The 21,271-nt window shown below is 50.3% G+C and overlaps 1 protein-coding gene across 2 annotated transcripts in view; it reads left to right on the plus strand.

The window, feature by feature from the left end:
• Gcn1 (GCN1 activator of EIF2AK4) overlaps nucleotides 1-13,271 on the plus strand; it is a 62,658-nt gene extending 49,387 nt beyond the window's left edge. The window contains exons 43-58 of one of the 2 annotated variants that reach the window (XM_055605722.1): nucleotides 223-340; nucleotides 445-660; nucleotides 2,141-2,305; nucleotides 2,948-3,109; nucleotides 3,353-3,445; nucleotides 3,646-3,789; nucleotides 3,894-4,163; nucleotides 4,454-4,567; nucleotides 4,939-5,169; nucleotides 5,912-6,105; nucleotides 6,205-6,319; nucleotides 8,951-9,047; nucleotides 9,376-9,524; nucleotides 9,886-9,993; nucleotides 12,001-12,219; nucleotides 12,637-13,271. In XM_055605722.1, the coding sequence (XP_055461697.1) occupies nucleotides 223-340; nucleotides 445-660; nucleotides 2,141-2,305; nucleotides 2,948-3,109; nucleotides 3,353-3,445; nucleotides 3,646-3,789; nucleotides 3,894-4,163; nucleotides 4,454-4,567; nucleotides 4,939-5,169; nucleotides 5,912-6,105; nucleotides 6,205-6,319; nucleotides 8,951-9,047; nucleotides 9,376-9,524; nucleotides 9,886-9,993; nucleotides 12,001-12,219; nucleotides 12,637-12,762 (2,521 nt within the window). In that variant the 3' untranslated portion in view covers nucleotides 12,763-13,271. Of the gene's footprint in view, nucleotides 1-222; nucleotides 341-444; nucleotides 661-2,140; nucleotides 2,306-2,947; nucleotides 3,110-3,352; nucleotides 3,446-3,645; nucleotides 3,790-3,893; nucleotides 4,164-4,453; nucleotides 4,568-4,938; nucleotides 5,170-5,911; nucleotides 6,106-6,204; nucleotides 6,332-8,950; nucleotides 9,048-9,375; nucleotides 9,525-9,885; nucleotides 9,994-12,000; nucleotides 12,220-12,636 lie in introns of those variants that run through there. The other variant, XM_055605723.1, reaches the window with a different exon arrangement.
• The last annotated feature ends 8,000 nt before the right edge of the window (nucleotides 13,272-21,271 follow it).

Genomic DNA, 21,271 nt, shown 5'->3' on the forward strand with positions numbered 1-21,271 from the left:
TACAGTGAGGCCCTGTCTCGAATAGCCAAAAATAAAAATTTTAAAAAAAAGAAGAAGAAAAAGAGGCTGTGTAAACAGATGGAGCCTGTCTATAAAGCCTCATGCTGAGCTAGCCACCATGGATGTTTTGGGTACATTTCCTTGCAGTCTGTCTTCTGTGTAATACTGGACCATACGCTAACACTGTCCCTAGAGGCTATGTGACTCTGCTCTTGGCCTCAGGTTCAGCTCTGTTCAACTCCTTGGGGACCTCCTGTTCCACATCTCTGGGGTTACTGGGAAGATGACCACAGAGACAGCCTCTGAGGATGATAACTTTGGAACTGCCCAGTCTAACAAGGTAAAGGCCTGACATTGGCTTCCTTCTCATGCTGTGGGCATGCAAAGCCCTGGTGCCACGATGCCACCTCACTGTGTGCCCTCTTCTCTTTCTGTGGGTCACAGGCGATCATCACGGCCCTGGGCGTTGATCGGCGGAATCGGGTTCTGGCGGGTCTCTACATGGGCCGCTCAGATACCCAGCTGGTGGTGAGGCAGGCGTCACTGCACGTGTGGAAGATTGTTGTTTCCAACACGCCCCGCACCCTGCGAGAGATCCTGCCCACTCTCTTTGGCCTCCTGCTGGGCTTCCTGGCCAGCACATGTGCAGATAAGAGGACGGTGAGTTTGCTGGGCCTGGCTGGATCTCCAGAGCTTGAGGGAAACACAGGCATCCCCTCCGTAACAGGGAACAGTTAGTTATAGTCAGTGAGTACTTACTGTGTACCACACCAGGACCTAGCGTCTGTGGACACACAGGAAAGAAGAGAAGCCTCCCTCCTTGTTAGTGAAATTCATATTAATCCGATAGGCACATGCATGTGTCAGATGTGCTGTGGCAAGTGCAGTCACACTGCAGTAAGGGCCATGCCTAGCAGGCTGAGCAAGTGCTTCTCAGAAGAAGTGGTGTTTGAAGATGAACAGTTAGTGAGCACTGACCAGCTGGGGAGGTGGGCAGACAGAAACAGGGCTGTTCCGGGTAGAATCTGCGTTAGATGCAGAGGCCCCCGATAAGCAAGACTTGGTGCACAGAAGGCTAGAGCCAGGCCATTGTAGCTAGAGATACATCAGAGAGGAGCAAGCATTGCACGAGATGAAGCTGGCATGCTGGGCGGAGAGAGACAGGGTCAGTGGTTGGGAGGACATGGCCAGTCTGGACTGATAATTCACTTCAGCCTGTCCCTTTTGGCCTATGTCCAGTACCTGGCCGTGGTAAGCAAGCTATGTTTAGCTTTAAAGAAGGGTTTGTATGAGACCACAGAGACTAAGTTAATCTTTTTCCTTAAATCATTTGTTACGAATGTAGTTCCTTTCCTGCAAAAGCCCTGGGTTAAGTGTTGAGTGAGCCGGGAGGTTTGGCCTTTCCTGATATTCTGTGATGAGTTTCATGCTTATGTGTAAGGCTGATACTTGCCATGTGCTATGGTTGTGTGTGAGCCTGACCTAGTTGTATGTGTTTTTATAAGTATTTATGATTTATTTTTGGGACAAGGATTGTGGAGACCAATCTCAAACTCCTGGTCCTCAGCACCCCTAGTGCTGGGTTTATAGACTTGAGCCACCATGCTTGGTCTCTACCACACTGCCCTGAAGACAAGGCTGTGGGTTATTTTTTGTTTGTCTTATTTTTAAATTATGTGTAAGTGGTGTGTCTTTGTGTGGGTATGTGCACATGAGTGTAGGTGCCCACAGAAGCCAGGTGAGGGTGTTGGGACCGCTGGAGCTGTAGTTATAGGCAGTGGTGAGGCACCAGATGTGGGGGCTGGGCACCAAACAAAGGAACAAAGGCAAAAGCGGTGAGTGAGTGCTCTCAGCCATCTGTTCAGCCCTTTTGTTTTTGTTTGTTTTTTGTTTTGGTTTAGACAGAATCTCTGTCTCAGGCTAGCCTTGAACTCATAGCAGCCCTCCTGCTGTCACCTCCTACACACTGGAGTTAGAGGCATGGCATGGTGGCAGCAGTAGCTTTTGTTTTCAGTATCCCCTGGGAAGGTGGCAGCTCAGGTAAAGCTTGTGCGCTTCAGAGCCTCGTTCTGGAGTTGCTGTCTGGGCACCCTGGGTTTGCAGACTCTGGCTGTGCTGCTGACGCCTTCTCTGCTGACAGATTGCAGCAAGGACGTTGGGAGATCTTGTCCGGAAGCTAGGGGAGAAAATCCTCCCTGAGATCATCCCCATCCTAGAGGAAGGACTAAGGTCTCAGAAGAGCGATGAGAGGCAGGGTGTGTGTATCGGGCTGAGTGAGATCATGAAGTCCACCAGCCGGGACGCTGTGAGTATCTTTACAGGGCCCTGTAGCCCATGCAGCTGTGGGTGACAGTGGGACACTTTGGGGAGTGCGCCAGCCTCTGGTGGATGCTCTTATCAGCAGTGTCGTGCCCACTATGTGTGGACTGTTTTCCTCCCAGCTAAAAATTCAGGGAAGGTTTCCTCAAGTGGCCTTAGAAAACCAGAGACAGCTCCCCATTGTTGAGGTTGCTCTCCTTGTGTCACTTTGCCAGTTAGGTCACGTGTGGTGCCACCTCAGTGGCAGGGTGGCAGGGACAGGAGGGTGTGTTTCCCAGTCATTAGAGACTAAAGATTTTTAGCAGAGGAAACATTTGGTTTAAAGTTGAGACTGAGGCTTTCTAAGAGGATGAGCAAGAGACTCTGGGAGTTGGGAGGGCAACTGGAGGGGCCCTTGCAGTGCTCAGTCGGGTCCTGTGGAAGACAGGGAGAAGCTGGGCCTTAGTTGGGTCCATGAGCTTTTAGTTACTAGGTCTAGCTGAGGGATTCCTCGGTGCATCCGGTGTTTTTTCTGCCTTTTTTCACTTCAGCTTTTCATGGTCTGAGTTAATAGAGCCATGTAGCAGGGGCAGTCTCTTCAGCTAAGTTGGAGCCCCTAGCCGGCATTGCCCTGCTTGCGTTGTTCTAGGTGCTGTATTTCTCTGAGTCCCTTGTGCCCACGGCGAGGAAGGCATTATGTGATCCCCTAGAGGAGGTTCGAGAGGCAGCAGCCAAGACCTTTGAGCAGCTGCACTCCACCATTGGCCACCAGGCTTTGGAGGACATTCTCCCATTTCTCCTGAAGCAGCTGGTGAGTGGGCCTCGCACACACCTACCACCGTGGCCTTTACTGTGTGTGCACCAGGGAAGCACAGGGGAGACTGCTGAGGCGATAGGAATTTGGGTTCTGCAAGGGAGTGGGTGCCACTAGATCTGATGTGGCTCTTCCTGTCTTTGAGCAGTAAGTAAATGTGGAAGACGGGGTGAGTGGAGGAGGCAGTTGACAGCAGAGATGTAGTAGGAGCCAGCTGCTGATGCCTGTGTTCCTCTGCAGGATGATGATAAGGTGTCAGAATTCGCCCTGGATGGTCTGAAGCAGGTTATGGCCGTTAAGAGCCGTGTGGTGCTGCCCTACCTGGTGCCCAAGGTACATCTCCACACATAGCACACGCCCAAGCTGGGGCCTCCTGTGCATGCACAGTGTCGGTCTGGCAAGGTGTGCTGGAGCAGGTCCTTGGGTCAGAGCGGGAAGTGGGCTCCCTTGGTCCTTCTTCCTAGAAACCAGTGTGGGCCTGGCACTGAGCAGATGCAGTCTTTGTCAGGTTGGTGTTGTCGTCATTCCCCCAGCTGACAACACCACCTGTCAATACCCGGGTGCTGGCTTTCCTTTCATCTGTGGCTGGCGATGCCCTGACCCGCCACCTTGGTGTGATCCTCCCGGCAGTCATGTTAGCTCTGAAGGAGAAGCTTGGGACTCCACATGAGCAGCTGGTAAGGGCAATGCGATTGCTCCTCTAGCTTTTCAACGGCAATTACAGCCACCCTTGCTGGCTTAGAGACTCGGCGCTCAGCACACATGTCCCTGTGGTTTTCAGGAGATGGCCAATTGTCAGGCTGTGATCCTCTCCGTAGAGGATGACACTGGGCACCGCATCATCATTGAGGACCTGTTGGAAGCCACTCGCAGCCCTGAGGTGGGCATGAGGCAGGCTGCTGCCATTATCCTCAACATTTACTGCTCCCGCTCCAAGGCCGACTATACCAGCCATCTTCGAAGCCTGGTCTCTGGGTTGATCCGCCTCTTCAATGACTCCAGTCCTGTGGTTCTGGAGGAGAGCTGGGATGCTCTCAATGCCATCACCAAGGTGAGGGGCCCCCAACCCAAAATTGTCATGTGGTTGTCCAGTCTGGTCTTCTAGATTCAAGCAGTGTTCCACCTCAGTTGACAAGTGCTGGGACCACAGGTCTGTGCCACGATGGAGGCTTAATACCCCAGATGTTTGTAAGGATAGGTTCAGGTGTGAACTGTCTGTCACTGGTACTCAGTTTCAGTGCTGGTGCGCTTGGGGCTGGTCTTTTGTCTCCTCCTTGTCTGTGTTGCCCGCATCCTGAGCGAAGTGCTCTGCCTCATTGATACTTTCCCCAATTCTTGTAGAAGCTGGACGCTGGTAACCAGCTGGCCCTGATCGAAGAACTACACAAGGAAATCCGCTTCGTAGGCAATGAGAGCAAAGGCGAGCATGTGCCAGGCTTCTGCCTTCCAAAGAAGGTAAGGCAGAGCCCCACGTGTGCAGCAGGACGGCTGGCGCAGCAGCGGGACGGTCCTGCCTGCTCCCCGTGTGCCGGGGCGCCTTTGCAGACAATGTGCTGCTCTGTGGCGGCCTCTAGCAGGTGTGGTCACGATGCCCAGTTTAAGCTAGGCAGCAATCTCAGCCCAAGCTGATCAGAGGTGGGTCAGCTCTGCAAGCTTCCTGTTACCAACCTGTTCGCTCCGTCCTTTGCCCTCCACTCAGGTCACACCCTCTTGGCAGTGACTGATTCAGCCACTTTCTTAGTTCCCATGGAGTGCCTTGCCTTGGGTGGGAAACTTGTAGGCCTAGGGCATTTGGACTGGACTCTGAGCTCTGGTTCTCCTGTCAGGGAGTAACCTCCATCCTTCCAGTGTTGCGGGAAGGAGTCCTCACCGGCAGTCCTGAGCAGAAGGAAGAAGCAGCTAAGGCCTTGGGTTTGGTGATCCGCCTGACATCAGCTGATGCCCTTAGGCCCTCTGTGGTCAGCATCACTGGCCCTCTGATTCGCATCCTTGGTGACCGGTTCAGCTGGAATGTGAAGGCAGCTCTACTGGAGACGCTCAGCCTCTTGCTGGCCAAGGTGAGTGAGTTAGGAACTTTAGGATTCTGTTTAGATTCGGGAGAGTAAATGTGTTTGCAGGAGACCAACATGTGATATCCTGTGGGAGCAGAGGGAATTGGACCATAGACAATGTACTGCTATGTTGCCAAGTCTTGCTGTTGCTCTGTGACCAGAGAACGTAGAACCATGTAGCCTTTGAGCCTGCTTCCTCACCTCTAAGACTCACCTGCTGCTTCTGCTGTGGATGCAAACAGAAAAGGGGGTTCAGCCGCTTGTCTCTGCAATAAACTAAAGCCTGGCGTAGCTAGGGCCGTGAAAGGGCTCCCTCTTACATTGCCTGCCACTACTGCCCTACCTCTTCTGCCCAGAGTCTGACTAAAGATGCTGAAATTACTGAATTAGCAGTTCTTAACCTGGGGGTCGTGTCAAGTGATATCCTGCATATCATATATTTACAATTCGTGACAGTAGCAAAATTACAGTTATGAAGTAGCAATGGAAATAGTTTTATGGTTGAGGGTCTTGCTGCAACAGGAGGAACTGTATTAAAGGGTCTCAGTGTTAGGAAGCTGAGAACCACACTGCTCTAGATGGATGCAGCTAAGCAGGTTTTTCTGTGTGTGCTTGGATCTTCTGTTGTGAGCGGTCTATTCCTGGCTGTGTGAGAACTTGATAGCTGGCAGTGGTTCTTTCTGATTGCTCTGTTCAAGGCCATCGACTACCGCAGGCATGACTTTTGGGTATTGCATTTCTCCCACAGGTTGGGATTGCCCTGAAGCCCTTCCTGCCCCAGCTTCAGACCACTTTTACCAAAGCCTTGCAGGACTGCAATCGCGGTGTGCGCCTGAAGGCTGCTGATGCGCTAGGGAAACTCATTTCTATCCACATCAAGGTAGACCCCCTTTTTACAGAGCTGCTCAACGGAATCCGTGTAATAGAGGACCCGGGTATAAGGTACAGTGCTCCTCTGGAGCAGCGTCGGTAGGCCGTGCCTGAGTGGGTGGAAGGCAGTAGTTGGGGAGCCTGGGTGAATGCAGTGCGTTTCTTCTGTAGGGACACCATGCTGCAGGCCCTGAGGTTTGTGATTCAGGGTGCAGGTGCCAAAGTGGATGCTGCCATCCGGAAAAACGTCATCTCACTCCTCCTAAGCATGCTGGGACATGATGAGGTATGGCTGTAGGTCAGTGGCTGCACTGGAAGTGCCATTGCTTCTCATCTTCTTCAGTTGTTTTCTCCAGATTGTGTGGGTGACTTTGGTTCAACCATCAACTGGGCAGGAGTAACCCTGCCCTTAAGTTAATCTGGGACTTACCGTGTTTGCTCAGGCAGTTAGGGAGACAGGAAGTATTGCTGATGTTGATTTCTGGGGTTCAGGTTTTATTGTCTTGAATGTGCTGGGGTCAAACCAAGGTCTGAGCACGTATCTGCCACCAAGCCCTAGCCCAGCCAGCAGCTTGATTACGAGACTTTTCACCAGCCCCTGTAGCTTCCGTCACTTTCCCTCTCTGCCCCCTTAGAAAGCAGATGGCTTCAGGAGACAGGCGGGGCCGTTCTGTAGCAGTGTTGTGCTGCAGGCTGCAGTGGATGCTGCCATTAGACAAGCCTATGCCTATGTGATGGTCTTAGCAGTTTTAGAGGGTGAGGCTTATTCTTGGCTGCACCTTTACCAAGTTGTAGAGGCCCTGGGACTCTTGGTGTATTCGCTTCCATTAGTCCTACCAATTCTGGAAGTATTTGTTAAGCTCTCATTGGTTTTTCTAAACTGTGGTAGGAATATGGATAGTGAGTCTCTGGAAAGACCTTTCTGTTTTCCCTCCCACAGACAGCTGTCTGGTGTGGCAGCCTTGTTTATTTGTAGGGAGAGAAAGAATGAGTGATCAATCCTGAGAGGATTTCAGATGTGTTCACCTGTAAAGGGACTCAGGAAGGTCCTCCTTTTTGCCGGATGAGGAAGTGAGACATGGCTTCTTTGAGTAGACCTGGCTATCCTGGAACTCACTTTGTAGACCAGGCTGGCCTCAAACTCACAGAGATCCTCCTGCCTCTGCCTCCCAAGCCCCAGGATTAAAAATGTATGCCAGCCACTGCCTGGCTCAGTTACATCCTTAATCACATCTCCACCCCATTTTTTTGAGACAGATACTCACTGAACGCAGAGCTCCGCTCTTTGCCTTGACTGACTGGCAGCAATCCCTTGGCTTTGCCTGTCTGTGCTCACCTTAATTACAGGCCGATAGCTGGCTTCACAAGGGTGTTGGGGTCTGCACTCAGACCTTCATGCTTGCGTAGCCATCTTTGATTTTGTGCTACAAGGTTTCCTGCGTAGCCAAGGCTGGTCTCCAGCTTCTGATCTTCCTCCCTCAGTCCCTGCTAGTGCTGCAGGTGTGAGCTGCCAAGCCTGGCCTCCGTGCACACCCACGGTGGCTACTGCACTTCTGTGCCTGTGGCTCTGTATGCCTGCTGGTTCTTACTGGCCTGCTCTCTGACTGCAGCCCCACCTCTCTTGGGAGTACATGGAGGGGTGTGCCTAATTGTTGTGGCCACAGTCAGGAATCCTAGAGCTTTTATAGGACCATGCAAAGCTTAGTATTTAGACAAATTTGCATTTTCCAGAGAAGAACTTAGAATAGTTCTAACTGTGCTTGGTACTTAGAGACCCATGTTGCTGGCAGCCTGTTCTCAGAGTTACACTTCGATTGAAGGTGGCAAGAGTCAGCTGGCTTTAGTTTCTAGTCGTGGAGTCTCTACTGGTTTGGTAGATTGGCCAGGGTTCCTATCCCTGTGATAAATACCATGACCAAAGCAAGCGGGGGAGGAAAGGGTTTATTCAGCATATACTTACACATTGTAGTCAATCAGTGAGGGAAGTCAGGACAGGAACTTGAGCAGGGCAGGAACCTGGAGGCAGGAGCTGATGCAGAGGCCATGGAGGGTGCTGCTTACTGGCTTGCTATACTCATGGCTTGCTCAGCCTGCTTTCTTACAGAACCCAGGACCGCCAGCCCTGGGATGGCCTCACCCACAATGGACTGGGTCCTCCCACCTCAGTCACTAAGAAAATGCTCTGTAGGCTTGCCCAGAGCCCAATCTTATGGAGGCATTTTCTCTATTGAGGTTCTGTCCTTTAAATGACGCCAGTTTGTGTCAAATTTACATAAAAGTAGCTAGCCCATTTGGTTTGGGGGGATACAGTCAAAGTAAGACTTACTAACAAAATAGCATTTACTTAGAATCACCTCTCTACATTTGGAGTAAGCTGGCCATAGGGCAAGCAAGCAAACAGCCTTTTTCGTACCTGGCCTTGGTTTTCTCAGAGAACACTCCCCTTGGGGTGCTGTGTGTGTGTCTCAGTGGTCAAGCACTTGCCTGCCATGTGTAAGGATATGGTGCCATCTCTGGCACTGCCCCCCTCCCCCATAAAAAGTGTGTGTAGCGTGATGACACACCTCCTCATCTTATCTGTGTTGACCAGTGGCTTCAACTTGGCTGACACAGAACAGAGAGAGCAGCAAGTCATCTGGACATGGGCTTCAGGGAGAAGAGTTCAGAGCCATTACTGTAGCTGCCTCTGCAGGCACTATGGGGAGGTGGCTAAGTGAAGTGTGTAATTTTTAACTCTCCACCACATAGCAGTTGTGGTGAATTGGCAGTCCCAGTCTGGTGCTAGGAATGCAGTCCTAGAGTGAGGATGACCTTAGAGTTCCTGAGCTGAGGTATTTTTCCTCTGCCCTGCCCTCTCCCTGGGGAGCTGATGCTATTGGCCACACTCCCTGTCATGCCCCTCTCTACTCTGTGTCAGGACAATACTCGGATCTCCTCAGCCGGGTGCCTTGGGGAGCTGTGTGCCTTTCTGACTGAAGAGGAGCTCAGCACTGTCCTTCAGCAGTGCTTGCTGGGTAGGTTGCTACACAGGCCAGAGAAAAGCCTTGGGCATTCATTCGTCTCCCTCCTCCTCGAAGGGTCTCGGAGCCCCTGGACTACCGTTGCCCTTTGGTATCCAGCTGCTAAAATAGACTGGAGTGCCCCGTGCTCCAGTAGCCCGAGTGTTGCTGCTCTTAGAACATGGCTGCAGGCCGGGAGCAGCTGCAAGATCTCCCATGAAAGCAGGGCCTTCCCGTTCCCCAAGCCTGCTCTCTGGCCCTGGTGGGGAGACAAGGCCCTTGGATTCAAGGATGGGGCTGTGTTGAACAGTGAAGTTCACCCCAGTTGTGTCGTCCTGTCCAGCTGACGTATCTGGCATTGACTGGATGGTTCGACACGGCCGGAGCCTGGCGCTGTCTGTGGCTGTGCACGTGGCTCCCAGCAGACTCTGTGAGGGCAGATACAGCAGTGAGGTTCAGGACATGATCCTCAACAATGCCGTGGCAGACAGGGTAAGGCTCAGTCCCATCTTTCCTGGAACCTCCACTGCCGTTTCTTGCAAACCCTGTATATAGGGCTGTGTCCAGCTGGGTGTTCAGTTCTGCTGAGCTGGGTTAACTTGTTAGGTGCTGAAATTGGGCTTAAAGGAGGTAGCCTCTCCTGGTCAGGAGGCCCTTGACCTTTGTTCCTGGGAACCCTTGACTTTGTTCTGCCCTGCCACTTGGCAGACTTCTAAGTGAGAGCTGTTGGTGTGCTAATCTGGGATAAGATGGGTGGGGCCTGTAGTCCTGGGGAAGGAGAAACACCTAGCTCTGCTGCTTCAAGGCAGCAGTGGGCACCTTTGTCTTATGTAGCTCTTGCTCTTCTCCACAGATCCCCATTGCTGTGAGTGGGATTCGGGGCATGGGCTTCCTTATGAAGTATCACATTGAGACAGGAGGCGGACAGTTGCCACCCAGACTCTCCAGCCTACTCATTAAGGTGAGTGGGGACAGGCTCATGATGCACTGGAGTGGAGTGGAGGCCCCCGGAGCAGAGCGTGCTCCAGGGATGGTCTCCAAAAGCTCCTTTGAGCCCTGGGGACAGATGGAAAACGATGTGCAGCTTTCTCAGCCGTATATTCAGGGTTTGGTCAGATTCTTAGACTCCAGGTCAAGTTGAGAGCCGCTTTTTCAGATGTTCTTTGTAGACATCCTAGTTTTGTAAAAATCAAAACAAAACTGGTTTTAAAAAATTGTATTTGGGGGGCTGGAGAGATTGTTCAGAGGTTAAGAACACTGGCTGTTCTTCCAAAGGTCCCGAGTTCAAGTCCCAGCAACCACATGGATGGCTTACAACCATCTCTAGTGAGATCTGTTGCCCTCTTCTGGAGTATAAGCACACATGCAGGTAGAATGTTGTATAGATAATAAATAAATAAATCTTAAAAAACAAAAACTAAATTTGTAAAAAAAAAAGTTTTTGTTCAGGGAGGGACCTACAATTGGGATGTAAAGTAAATAAATTATAAAAATAAATTTAAATAAAAAAATAAAAGTAAAGGGAACACAGTTGAAACCTGGGAGGAAATTAACAATGCTATGGTAAAATTGTTTCATTTAAAAATTTTTTTTTTTTTTTTTGGTTTTTGGCCCATGCCTGTAATCCCAGCATTTAAGAGAGGCAGGGGCAGACCTATCTCTAAGTTCCAGGCCAGCCTTGTCTATAAAGCCATTCCAGGCTACACTGAGAAACCCTGTCTCAAAAAATAAAAAAAATAAAAAAATAAAAAACATAAATAAATAAGCAACTGTGGCAGTGAGAGAGGCCCAGGCAATCTGGAGGTCAGGGGACACTTGTGTGAGTGGGTTCTCTTCTCCCATGTGGCTCCTGATTGTCCATTTATGTCAGGCTTGGCAGCAGTTGTCTTTACCAGCTGGGCATCTCATTGGTCGCCGAGTTAGGGTTCTCACTGTGTATCCCTAGCTGGCCTAGTCTACAGATTCCAAGAGACCTGCCTCTGCCTCCTGTTTGCTGGATTAAAGGCACACACCTCCATGCGTAGGGGTTGAATTAAACTCTGTCTCCTAACCTTAGCTGGCAAGGCGCTTGAGAAGGTGGCTGTTGCGTAGGTCCTAGGCTCTGAAAAGGATAGCTAGGGAGCCTGATGTGCTAGCACATGCTTGTAATCCTGGCACTTGGGAGCCAGAGGCTGAGGATTGTGAATTTATGGCTACCTTAGTGATTAAGAGAAAGAAGTAGATGACTCAGACATGACAGCAGGATGCTTCCTTGCCCAGTGGCTCCCTTCTCATATGTTAAGGTACACAGAAGTTAGAGCCAAATTCAGCATTTTAGTATGCTAGGCCCGTGCTGGAAACTTGCCTCTGTGGCCAGCCCCTAGTCAATTGCAGTGCTGCTGACTTGGCCCTCACTGAGTAATGAAGTTCCTGGAAGGAACTGTTCTGCTCTGAAGATGCCTAGTCCCACTTATGAGTTTAGGAAGGCTCTGCCTAAGTAGATGCCTGTGACCAATCAGCCTGCACCCACTTATTCACTCAGCGTTTATTTACTGGGGGCCTGCTGGGCTTAACCCTGAAGGAGTGGAGATGAACAAGGCTGCAAGCTCCCTGCAACCTATCAGACAAAGGCCTGGATTAGATAGAATTAAAGAAGAAGGAAACATTTGGGTGAGGAATCGAGGGGCAAGCCCATCCCAGGCAGTACGACCAACAACAGCCAAGGCCTAGGCAGGAAGCAGCATTGCCTGTGGGAGGAAGTGAAAACCTCCTGTGGGCCAGGAATTGTGAGCCAAGGGGCTGGCAACAGCATAGGAGACTGGGAAGGAAGTCATCTTGGCACCTGCCAAGGGAGGGAGCCTTGTCACACTGTTACTTTTAAGGAGGGAGCAGTGGGCCTAGTGTCTGTGCTAGAGGGACAGTGTCCGCCCTGGCAAGGGGCCTTTTCTGAGAAGTGGACTGGATGGATAACTCTGCGTTTCTCTCACAGTGTCTGCAGAACCCATCCAGTGACATCAGGCTGGTTGCTGAGAAGATGATCTGGTGGGCAAATAAGGACCCTCAGCCTCCCCTGGAGCCCCAGGCCATCAAGCCCATCCTAAAGGCTCTTCTTGACAACACCAAGGATAAGAACACCGTTGTGAGGGCCTACAGTGACCAGGCCATTGTGAACCTACTCAAGATGAGGCAGGGCGAGGAGCTGTTCCAGGTGGGAGCCTGGTCTGGAGGGCCAGCAGCTTACACTGTGGGCATTTGTCCCACTGCTCTGTTCTCTGACACAGTGCATGCCAGTCCACAGTGGGCGGAGGGTCGGGTGCCCGGAGCGCAGTGCCTTCATTTTTCAGACTTGTTTCAGCAGCAAATAAACTCCACTGAAACCCAAACACAGGACAGAAATCCAGGTGGGGCCGCCCCATCTGAGTCCCAAACTATGCCCTCAGCCCCTCCCTCAGCAGCCTGTGTTCCCTAGCTTAGGAAAGTCATGAGGAGATTTTTTTTTTTTTTTTCTGAGCTGTCTCTGATCTATCCAAAGCCCTTATGTTGCTAGATTCTACCCGAGGCGCTCAGGCTGGCAGCAGTCCTGAAGCTGTGTTCTGACTCTCTCCTCTGATCGTCTTTCCTGCAGTCGCTCTCCAAGATCTTGGATGTGGCCAGCCTAGAGGCACTGAATGAATGCAACCGAAGGTCGCTGAGGAAGCTGGCCAGCCAGGCGGACTCCACGGAGCAGGTGGATGATACCATCCTGACGTGACAGGCTGGGTCCCCTGCAGCAACTCCGCTCCACATCTTTGTTCACTGTTTTCATTTTTGAAAATACGTTTATGCCAAGGGGGAGCTCAGGAGATGGTGTTCCCAGAAAGTATTTTAGTATATCAGCAGACCCAGAGCCAAAGCCTTAAATCAAACCCACACACAACTGAAAATTGCCTCCTCCGTCTCTTGCCCTTATCTTTGGAGAAGAGAAAGAGAAGCACACCCATAAACCTCAGCGAGTGGCAGCTAGTGCCTCCCCCTAGCTTGGCCAGGAGGGATGAGCTCAGATTCTCCTCCTGTGCTTGAGCACCTGGGGTCTGCCTGGGCTCTGAGTGGGTTCTCAGAGCTGCAGAGCTTTGCCCAGTGCTGCATCTTGCTCTCGTGTAGCACACTTGACTTGTGCGTAGAAGGTGATGTCAGCCCCCTCCTCAGGTCCAGGTCTTGGGGTGCAGGTAATACAAAGGAGGAGGATTTAATAAAGGCTTTGATTTCATCTTGGAAGAAGCAGCTTTTTTGTTGTTGTTGTTTTTTGGTTTTTTTGAGGCAAGGTCTCTGACTATGTAGTTCCTGCCGTTCTTGAATTCAGAGATCAGCCTGCCTCTGCCTCTCAGTGTTGGGATTGAAGGTGTACATCATGACTCCAGGCAAGAAGCAGATTTTCATAACCCTCAGACGTCATTAGCCATGAAGCTTTCTGCATCAAGAATAAGGGACATTTGTGCCTTGCTCTGTTTTCCTTCCCTGCCCTGCTGTCAGAGCTTTATCCCCTGGCTTTTCTGACCTGGCTCGGTGCAGTCAGGCCTGAGATCGCCCTCAGTGTAGGGAAGCCGGGGCTCAATGACTTCCCAGCTCTGTCCTTATGGGAAGGCAAACTTCTGGTGATCAGGCTCTAGAGACATTGGTCCCCTCTGGAGCAGTGTTCCTATGGCTCAGGGATGTGCAAGAAGGAACCAGAGCCGTGGCTCAACATCTGCCTGGTTTGTGAATGACTTCCTCCTGATTCCTAGAAGGCTTGACACACCCCCTAGTGATGCAAGCTTCCATGGTCCCAGTGAAAGAAACCTTCATCAAAATTACTGGCTAGTGCTGGGCTTGATGGTACATGCCTTCAGTCCCAGCACAAAAAGGCAGAGGCAGGTGGATTATCTGTGAGTTCATGGCTTATATAGTGAGATCGTGTCTCAAAAAAAAAAAAAGAAAAAAGAAAAAAAAATAGTGGCTAGAGCTGTAAAAGGAAAAAAAAAAAAAAGCAGTTAGATGTGGTGAAATTCTAGCACTTAGAAGGCAGGCCTGGCTACATCAGACCCTGTCTCAGGAAAAAAAAAAAAAAAAAAAACTAAAAAGACTGGGTCATAAGCCGCATAGCAGAGGTAGAAATTGGGTTTTTGACTGAGTGATGTGTAAGGCAGGGTGACCTCTAAGATGTGTCTGATGGATCCTTTTATTCCCCAGCTTCATATGTCATGGACTTCTTATTTCACAGCAGACCCGGTGTCATCTAGCTGGGGCTAACTAGAATCCTAGGGCTGGAAGGGACCTTGAGAGGTCAGCTGAGTCAGTCCCCATAGCAAAGCAGCCAGTGGTTTCAGCTTTTAGGTAGCCATGGCAACTGGGACTCAGATGGTCACCAGTGCCCTCCCAGCAGCCTAGGGCATTTGCGCAGCAAGCTGTTCACATATGCACGCACCTCTCCGGGCAGAGTGGCACTGTGCACAGCCTGGACCCCTGGAGGAAACACTGAGGTAGCAGGTTGTCCTCAGTGTGGCTTACTCTCCCCCAGACTCTCAGCTGCAGCCTGCAGCTGGGAGGGCATCCCAACAATGGAGAGGGTGGAGGACACCCGGGAAACAGAAGCTGAAGGAAAAAAAAACAGCTTCCAGTTCCAGAAACCGGAGGAGGACAAGCCCTGTGTTCAGAATAGCCGACTGGAGGTTGTTTCACAGACATGACTCAAGGCTCTTGGAGAAAGCTGAATTGCATTCCTCCAGTGTGCAGGGCGGGTGCGAGCTCTCAGGAAGTCCAATGGCTAAGGACAGTCACAGAACATGACAGTGGGGCAGACCAGAAGGGCCTGTCCAGAGGCACAGCAGTCCTGGAAACAGCCCAGACAAGCCCAGAAGGCAGTGAAGCTTGGCTCCCCAGGAGCAAAAAACTATTTGTCCTGGTGGCTTGCAGTTGCTTGGCCTTTGACAGAACATTGGCGTGCTTCATACCCAGTTCCTCAATTTGTAGAATGAGGAATTTAGAAAAGCTCAAAGCTTACTGTTCTCAGTACCTCTTCAGGTTCTAGTGATCTTTGTCACATTTCAACATTTAACTGAAACCCTGTAAATCAGGATGTTGTATGTCATTGGTTTTTAAATTAATTTATTTTTATATGAGTATTTTGCCTGCACATGTGCACTGCATGCATTCCTGGTGCCCACGGAGGTCAGAAGAGAACATCAGATCTTTTAGGGCTGGAGTTGGGTCTTCTGGAGGAGCAGCCAGTGCTCTTGCCCCTTGACTGCTGAACCATCTTTCTAGCCCCTTGTAGTGTCTTCCAGAGGAGGAAATTGAGGCACAGTGGCCACTGGCAGTGCTGTCCTCACATGTGGCGGGCTAGGCTTCAACAATTCTACTCCTCAGAGCAATGCTTCCAGACCTTTCCTGTTCTGGTGCTCACAGGAAACAAAAAAGACAGTGGAGGACCCTGGGCAAAAGCAGGAGCCAGCTCCAGATGACTGGCCCTGGCTGGGCTCAACCCACCCCAGGTCTGACCTAGCTCTGCAGTTGCAAGCTGAGCACCTCATTTGCAAGATACTGGCTAGGAACGTCTTTAGAGAGTTAGGTCCCCAAGTCAGTGACAAAATAGTGTGTCGTGGATTACAAAGAGGTGCCTGTCTAAACAGGGTGTTCTCACCCTTGAACTTAACTCTGGAATCAGTATGACAAGGCTCAGGTACTCCTAAGAAACAACTTTGCAAGTAAGTCCTTTCTACAGGGCTCAAAGCAGAGTCAGGAAGTGTGGGCTCCACGGAAATTTAGACTTGGGTTTTGGGGATGTTTTCCTGATGGATTTTGAATCCAGGTAGGCATTTGGAGGTCCCTGTTTGTGTGTTGCTGTTGCTTGAGGCAGGGCCTTTCTGACCTGAACTTCCTCTGTAGACCAGGCTGGTTGCAAAATCAGATGTCTGCCTGCCTCTGCCTCCCAAGGGCTAGGATTCAAGTACACCACCTCACCTGGTCAGGGATGCTCTAAGTATACTTTTGTTGTTTTGTTTTTTGGCTTTGGGAGACCGGGTTTCTCTTGGCTGTCCTGGAGTCAACTCTGTAGACCAAGCTGGCCTCAAACTCACAGAGATCCACATGTCTTTGCCTCGCTGAGTGCTGAGATTACAGGCATGTGCCACTGTATACTTACATGTGAATGTATCAAATTCCTTCATGTCTCTCCAAAACAGCAATAAATTGTAATGATTGCTTATATCCCTAAACTCAAAAGACTAGGGCAGGAGAAATTCAAGGTCAATATCTGAACTACAGCGTAAAAATACCTCTTTTTGTTGTTGTTAATGTTTGTTTGTTTTGGAGACAGGGTTTCCCAGTGGAGCACTGGCTGTCCTGGGGCTCAGAGATCTGCCTGCCTCTGATAGTAAAAAGGAAAAAAGAAAAGGAAAAAGGAATTTTACTTTTGTTGTGGAGTATGTATGTATATTTGTCTATATGCAAGTACAGGTGTGTGTGTGTGTGTGTGTGCGCACACGCATGCACGCAGGTATGCACATGCATGGAAGCCAGACACATGTCAGTGTCTTCCGAGATTGCTCTCCATTTTGCTTTTTGAGACAGGGATTCTCCAGTCTCTACTTCTCCAGCACAGGGATTACAGCCTCAAGCTGCTACAGCCTAGGGATCTTTGTGATCCTAGGGATCCTTATGATACCTAGGGATCCTTATGCTTGGGTGACAGGCACTTCACTGACAAACCCCTAAGCTTTAGCTTTTTGCAGTGCTGGAGGTCTAACAGGAGGCCAGGCCGACCCACTCCCAGGCCTGGGACCAGTCTAAATGGTACAGGTCTGTGCCTCGGAGGCACCAGGGGTTTTGCAGCCAGATTCGAGCTCTCCCTGTCCTGCCTGACGTTCAGCTCTGGAGCAGGTGCGGCCCATGGCCGCCACAGGCTTGCCTGCACTGAAGACGGCAGTGTGCTCTGCACAAAGTGAGGGACAGGGGAGGTGCTCTTTGTGTGCACTGTGTGAGATGAGACTTAGCGAAAGGGCCAGTGTGGTGGTTTGAATGGGCTCACAGACTTGAATGCCTGGTCACCAGGGAGTGGCACGGTTTGAAAGAGTTAGGAGGTGTGGCCTTGTTGGAGGTAATGTCACTGGGGGTGGCCTTTAAGGTTTCAAGGGCCCACACCAGACCCAGCAGCTCCGCTCTTTTTTCCTGATTTGGATGTAGAACTCTCAGCTACTTCTCTAGCACCATGTCTGCCTGGGTGCCGCCATGCTTTTTCTGGCCAGGACAATGAACTGAAGCTGTAAGCAAGCCCCAATTAAATGCTTTCTTTTCTTTTCTTTTCTTTTCTTTTTTTTTCTTTTCTTTTCTTTTTTCTTTTCTTTCCTTTTCTTTTCTTTTTTCTCCCTTCCTTCCTTCCTTCCTTCCTTCCTTCCTTCCTTCCTTCCTTCCTTTCTTCCTTCCTTCCTTCCTCTCTCTCCTCTCTCTCTCTCTCTCTCTTTTTCAGAGCTGAGGACCGAACCTGGCAAGCACTTTACCGCTGAGCTAAATCCTCAACCCCTTTGTTTTTCAAGACAGGGTTTCTCTGTGTAGCCTTGGCTGTCCTGGAACCAACTCTGCAGACCAGGCGGGCCTCAAACTGTCCTCCTCCCTGAGTGCTGGGAATAAAGGCGTGTCCCATCACCACCCCGCCTAAATGCTTTGCTTTTAAGCGATACCCTGGCCATGGTCTCTTCACAGCCAGTCACTGTGCAAGGCGGCACACATGGTGGCCCTCACACTCCTGCAGATGGGCTTCAGTTTCTTGACCCCAATAGTTTGAAGAGCTGTTAAGATTTGGAAGACATGATTCTGATGGTCATGATTGCCTTTTTCGGAACAGGGCAGGCAGAGGCGGGCCACCAGTCACTCCCCACACAGCACAGTGCCCCTTATTTGGGAATAGTAGAACCAAGGTGCACTAGAGCCAGCTGTTTGGCAGGGGTGGGGAGGAGGACTCCGTTCCTTGATTCTCTAGTCACCAACCAGGGCTACAAATAGTTTGAAAAGTGATCTTGTAATTTATTTGATGTGCATTGGTGTTTTGCCTGCATGCATGTCTGTATAAGTGTGTCAGATCCCATGGAACTGAACTTACAGACAGTTGTGAGCCACCGCGTGGTTGCTCGGACTCGAACCCAGGTCTTCCGGAAGAGCAGCCAGTGCTGTTAACCGCTGAGCCATCTCTCAGCCCTGAAAAGTGATTGTAATAAAAAGAAACATCAGGGTTTGCATGTGGCTCTGCACAGCAACTGGACTCCACTCCCCAGAAGAGGCAAGACTGCTTGCTTCCCTGGGTGGTTTCTGCCGCTCATGAGTCCTCTTGGGGTGGGGGTAGGGCTCCCCCCTTCAAGGACAGAGGGGGCTACTGGGCTAAAGCTAAGGAAACTGGAGGAGCCAGCTCAAGGAGTGTTGTCAGTAGGATTTCTGGGGGAGACCCAACTGAGTCCCCCAGAGCCTGTTAGTGCTTTTCTGATGCGGTTTCTCCTAAGTCGGCAACAGAACAACCAATGCACAGACATCTGTCAGAGCTGTGCCTCACTCCCTTGAGATGCAGAGTCCCACCCCAAAGGGAGGTGGGTAGCTGGGGTGTGGTGGCATCTCATACATTCTTTCTCAAACAGCTTGGCCTCAGGACCCGTTTACACTTCAAAATTAACAGGGTCTTCAAAGAATACTTGCTGATACATATCTTTCCTGTGGACGCTTGCTTTCTAGAAATCACAAAGTATTTATTAGAAAATAGCTCGCTGGGTTGTAGTGGTACATGTCTGTAGTCCCAGCCAGAGGAAGGTAGATCTCTGAGTTCGAGGCCAGCCTGGTATACAGATAGGTTGGGTTACACAGAGAAACCCTGTCTTGAAGAACCATATAAAATAATAATGATAATAGAATAATTGGGACTCTTGGTGATGTAGCTCAGTTGGTAGAGGGCTTGCCAGCATGCACAAAGCCCTTGGATCTATCTGCAGAACCACACAGTCTGACATGGTTTTTACGTTCTTCCACTTCCTTTTATGACCACAGCCTGTGGCCCTTGAATTTACCTGGATACTGCAGGACCCTCCTCGCCTCTCTTGTGCTGACCCAAACCCACCACTGCTGACTTGAGGGTGCCACCCTTCCCCAAGGCCTCAGAGGCCCCCTCTTCTTTACCCCACAGCCTCATTTCCCAGTCCTCCTGGACCTCTAAGGAACCCTCATTGACCCCTGCCTCCCCTCCTTACCACTTGCTTTTTTGTTCACTGCCAAACTTGAAGAACAGAGACCTGCCACCCTGAGCCTGCTGGGCCCCCAGCCCCTTATCATCTGCTATCCTTCTCTCTTCTGACATACCAGCTGCCCATACTCCCAAGGACCATGATGGGAGATTTTTGAGTTTTGCTTACTGCTAAGTCTCTGGCTGCTAGACCAGTGCCAGGCATGACGTAGGCCCCAGTAATTGTTGGTGAAGCTGGGTATGGTGGCAGATCTCTGTGAGTTCGAGGCCAGCCTGGTCTACAAAGTGAGTCCAGGCCAGCTAAGGCTACACAGAGAAACCCTGTCTTGAAAAAAAAAAGTGTTTTCTTTTTAATTTAAAGTTTTTTTAAAATTATTTTATTTTTATTTTATGCACATTGGTGTTTTGCCTGCATGGATGTCTCTGTGAGGGTGTTGGATTCTGGAATTACAGACAGTTGTGAGCTGCCATGTGGGCTCTGGGAATTGAACCTGGGTCCTCTGGGACAGCATCCAGTGCTCTTAACCGCTGAGCCATCTCTCCAGCCCCTAATTTAAAGTTTTAAAAAATACATTTTTTAATGTACATGAGTGGTTTGCATGTACATCTGTGCACCACGTGCGTGCCTGGTGTCTGGAGAAGTTAAAAGAGGGTGTCTCTTCACCTGGGTCTGCAGCCATAGACATTGCTAGCTGCTTTGTGGGTGCTAGGGACCAAACCTGGTCCTCTGCAAGAGCAAGTGCCCTTAGATTCCTGAGCCATCTCTCCAGCCCCATTACTGTTGAAGGAGTTACTGACTTGCTTCCGCAGCATGAAGGGGCTGTGGGTGGTGTTTGCTTCTGGGCACATCTGTTGAGCACACCCATTACTGAATTAATGAATGAATCAAATGACTGAATTTGTTGCCTGAATCCAGCTGCCAGGTGAAGTTTTAAAAGCAGCTTTGTCTGGCTGTCATTGTTTGCCTCGTTTATTTTTATTTTCATTTTGTCTCTGCCTCCGCCTGTTCATCACACTTCAGCAATAACCCTTCAAGCTCTGTGGTTCTCTTTGGCATGCTCCTGCCATGTGTCTGTGTCTGCTACGCAGCATTCCGGCGATGCTTTTCTGCTGGGAAACTCCAGGGTTTTCTCTTGTGGCTTCTAAGGTACGGAGAGAAGCTGGAGGGCTCCTCTAGCCACAGTACAGGACATGGGAACAAGGTCTCCAGCTGCAGGCCGGAAGTTTACATACAGCACACAGCACGTGTCTATGAAACGAGCGCTCCTCATTGACTGCAGCTGAGTGAACATTTTAAAAGCATGTGTGGGGAGACTAATTTTGGGATTCCAGAAGCATACCCTGGCCTCAGGGGATTCCCCCTCCAAGCCAAAAGTGACTGCTCTCACAGGCTGTGACAGCTGCTGTCTAAATACAGCTGATGTTCAAAGCCCACCTCTGCTCTGGTGTCACCCTGAAATCTTCATGATGGAATCCTCCCCATCACTCTTGCTAACAGTTTGTCTCGTCTGAAGTCTGGGTGGGGTATCTGACAGCTATTCTAACTACTGTGTTTTATCATTTATTTTTAATCCTCATCAGTGTATCTGAGCTCTGTTGAGTCTAAGTTCTTGAAGGAAAAAAAATTAGTATCCTATAGTAAACAGTAAGAAGCCATTAAATCATGACAGACTAAACAGAGGAATTGGCACCTACCAGGTTGCAGATGACACATGGGCAGAACTGAGAATCTCGTCTTCCTAGGGCCATTTCTGCTTTACTCCCTGCAGTGCCCAGCAGCCGTGTCACCACATTGCTGCTCTGAAAATTTGGAAAGTCTACTGTAGGAAATGGCCAAGGATGAACGAGTCCCTACAGAACGACTGACACTGGTCACTGTTACTGGCCACACAACAGCCTCACATTGACAGGATTTTGAGGAAACAGGCTCATGAGGAGACAGGGCTACATGAGTATCCCAAAGCTTCTCAGGAGTGGATTTCAAAGCTGGCATTGAAGCCGCAATCTTCCCAACCTTGGAGCAGGTACG

Source organism: Psammomys obesus, unplaced genomic scaffold (assembly GCF_907164565.1).
Source record: "Psammomys obesus unplaced genomic scaffold, mPsaObe1.curated_primary_1811, whole genome shotgun sequence".
In the NCBI taxonomy this organism is placed as follows: Eukaryota; Metazoa; Chordata; class Mammalia; order Rodentia; family Muridae; genus Psammomys; species Psammomys obesus.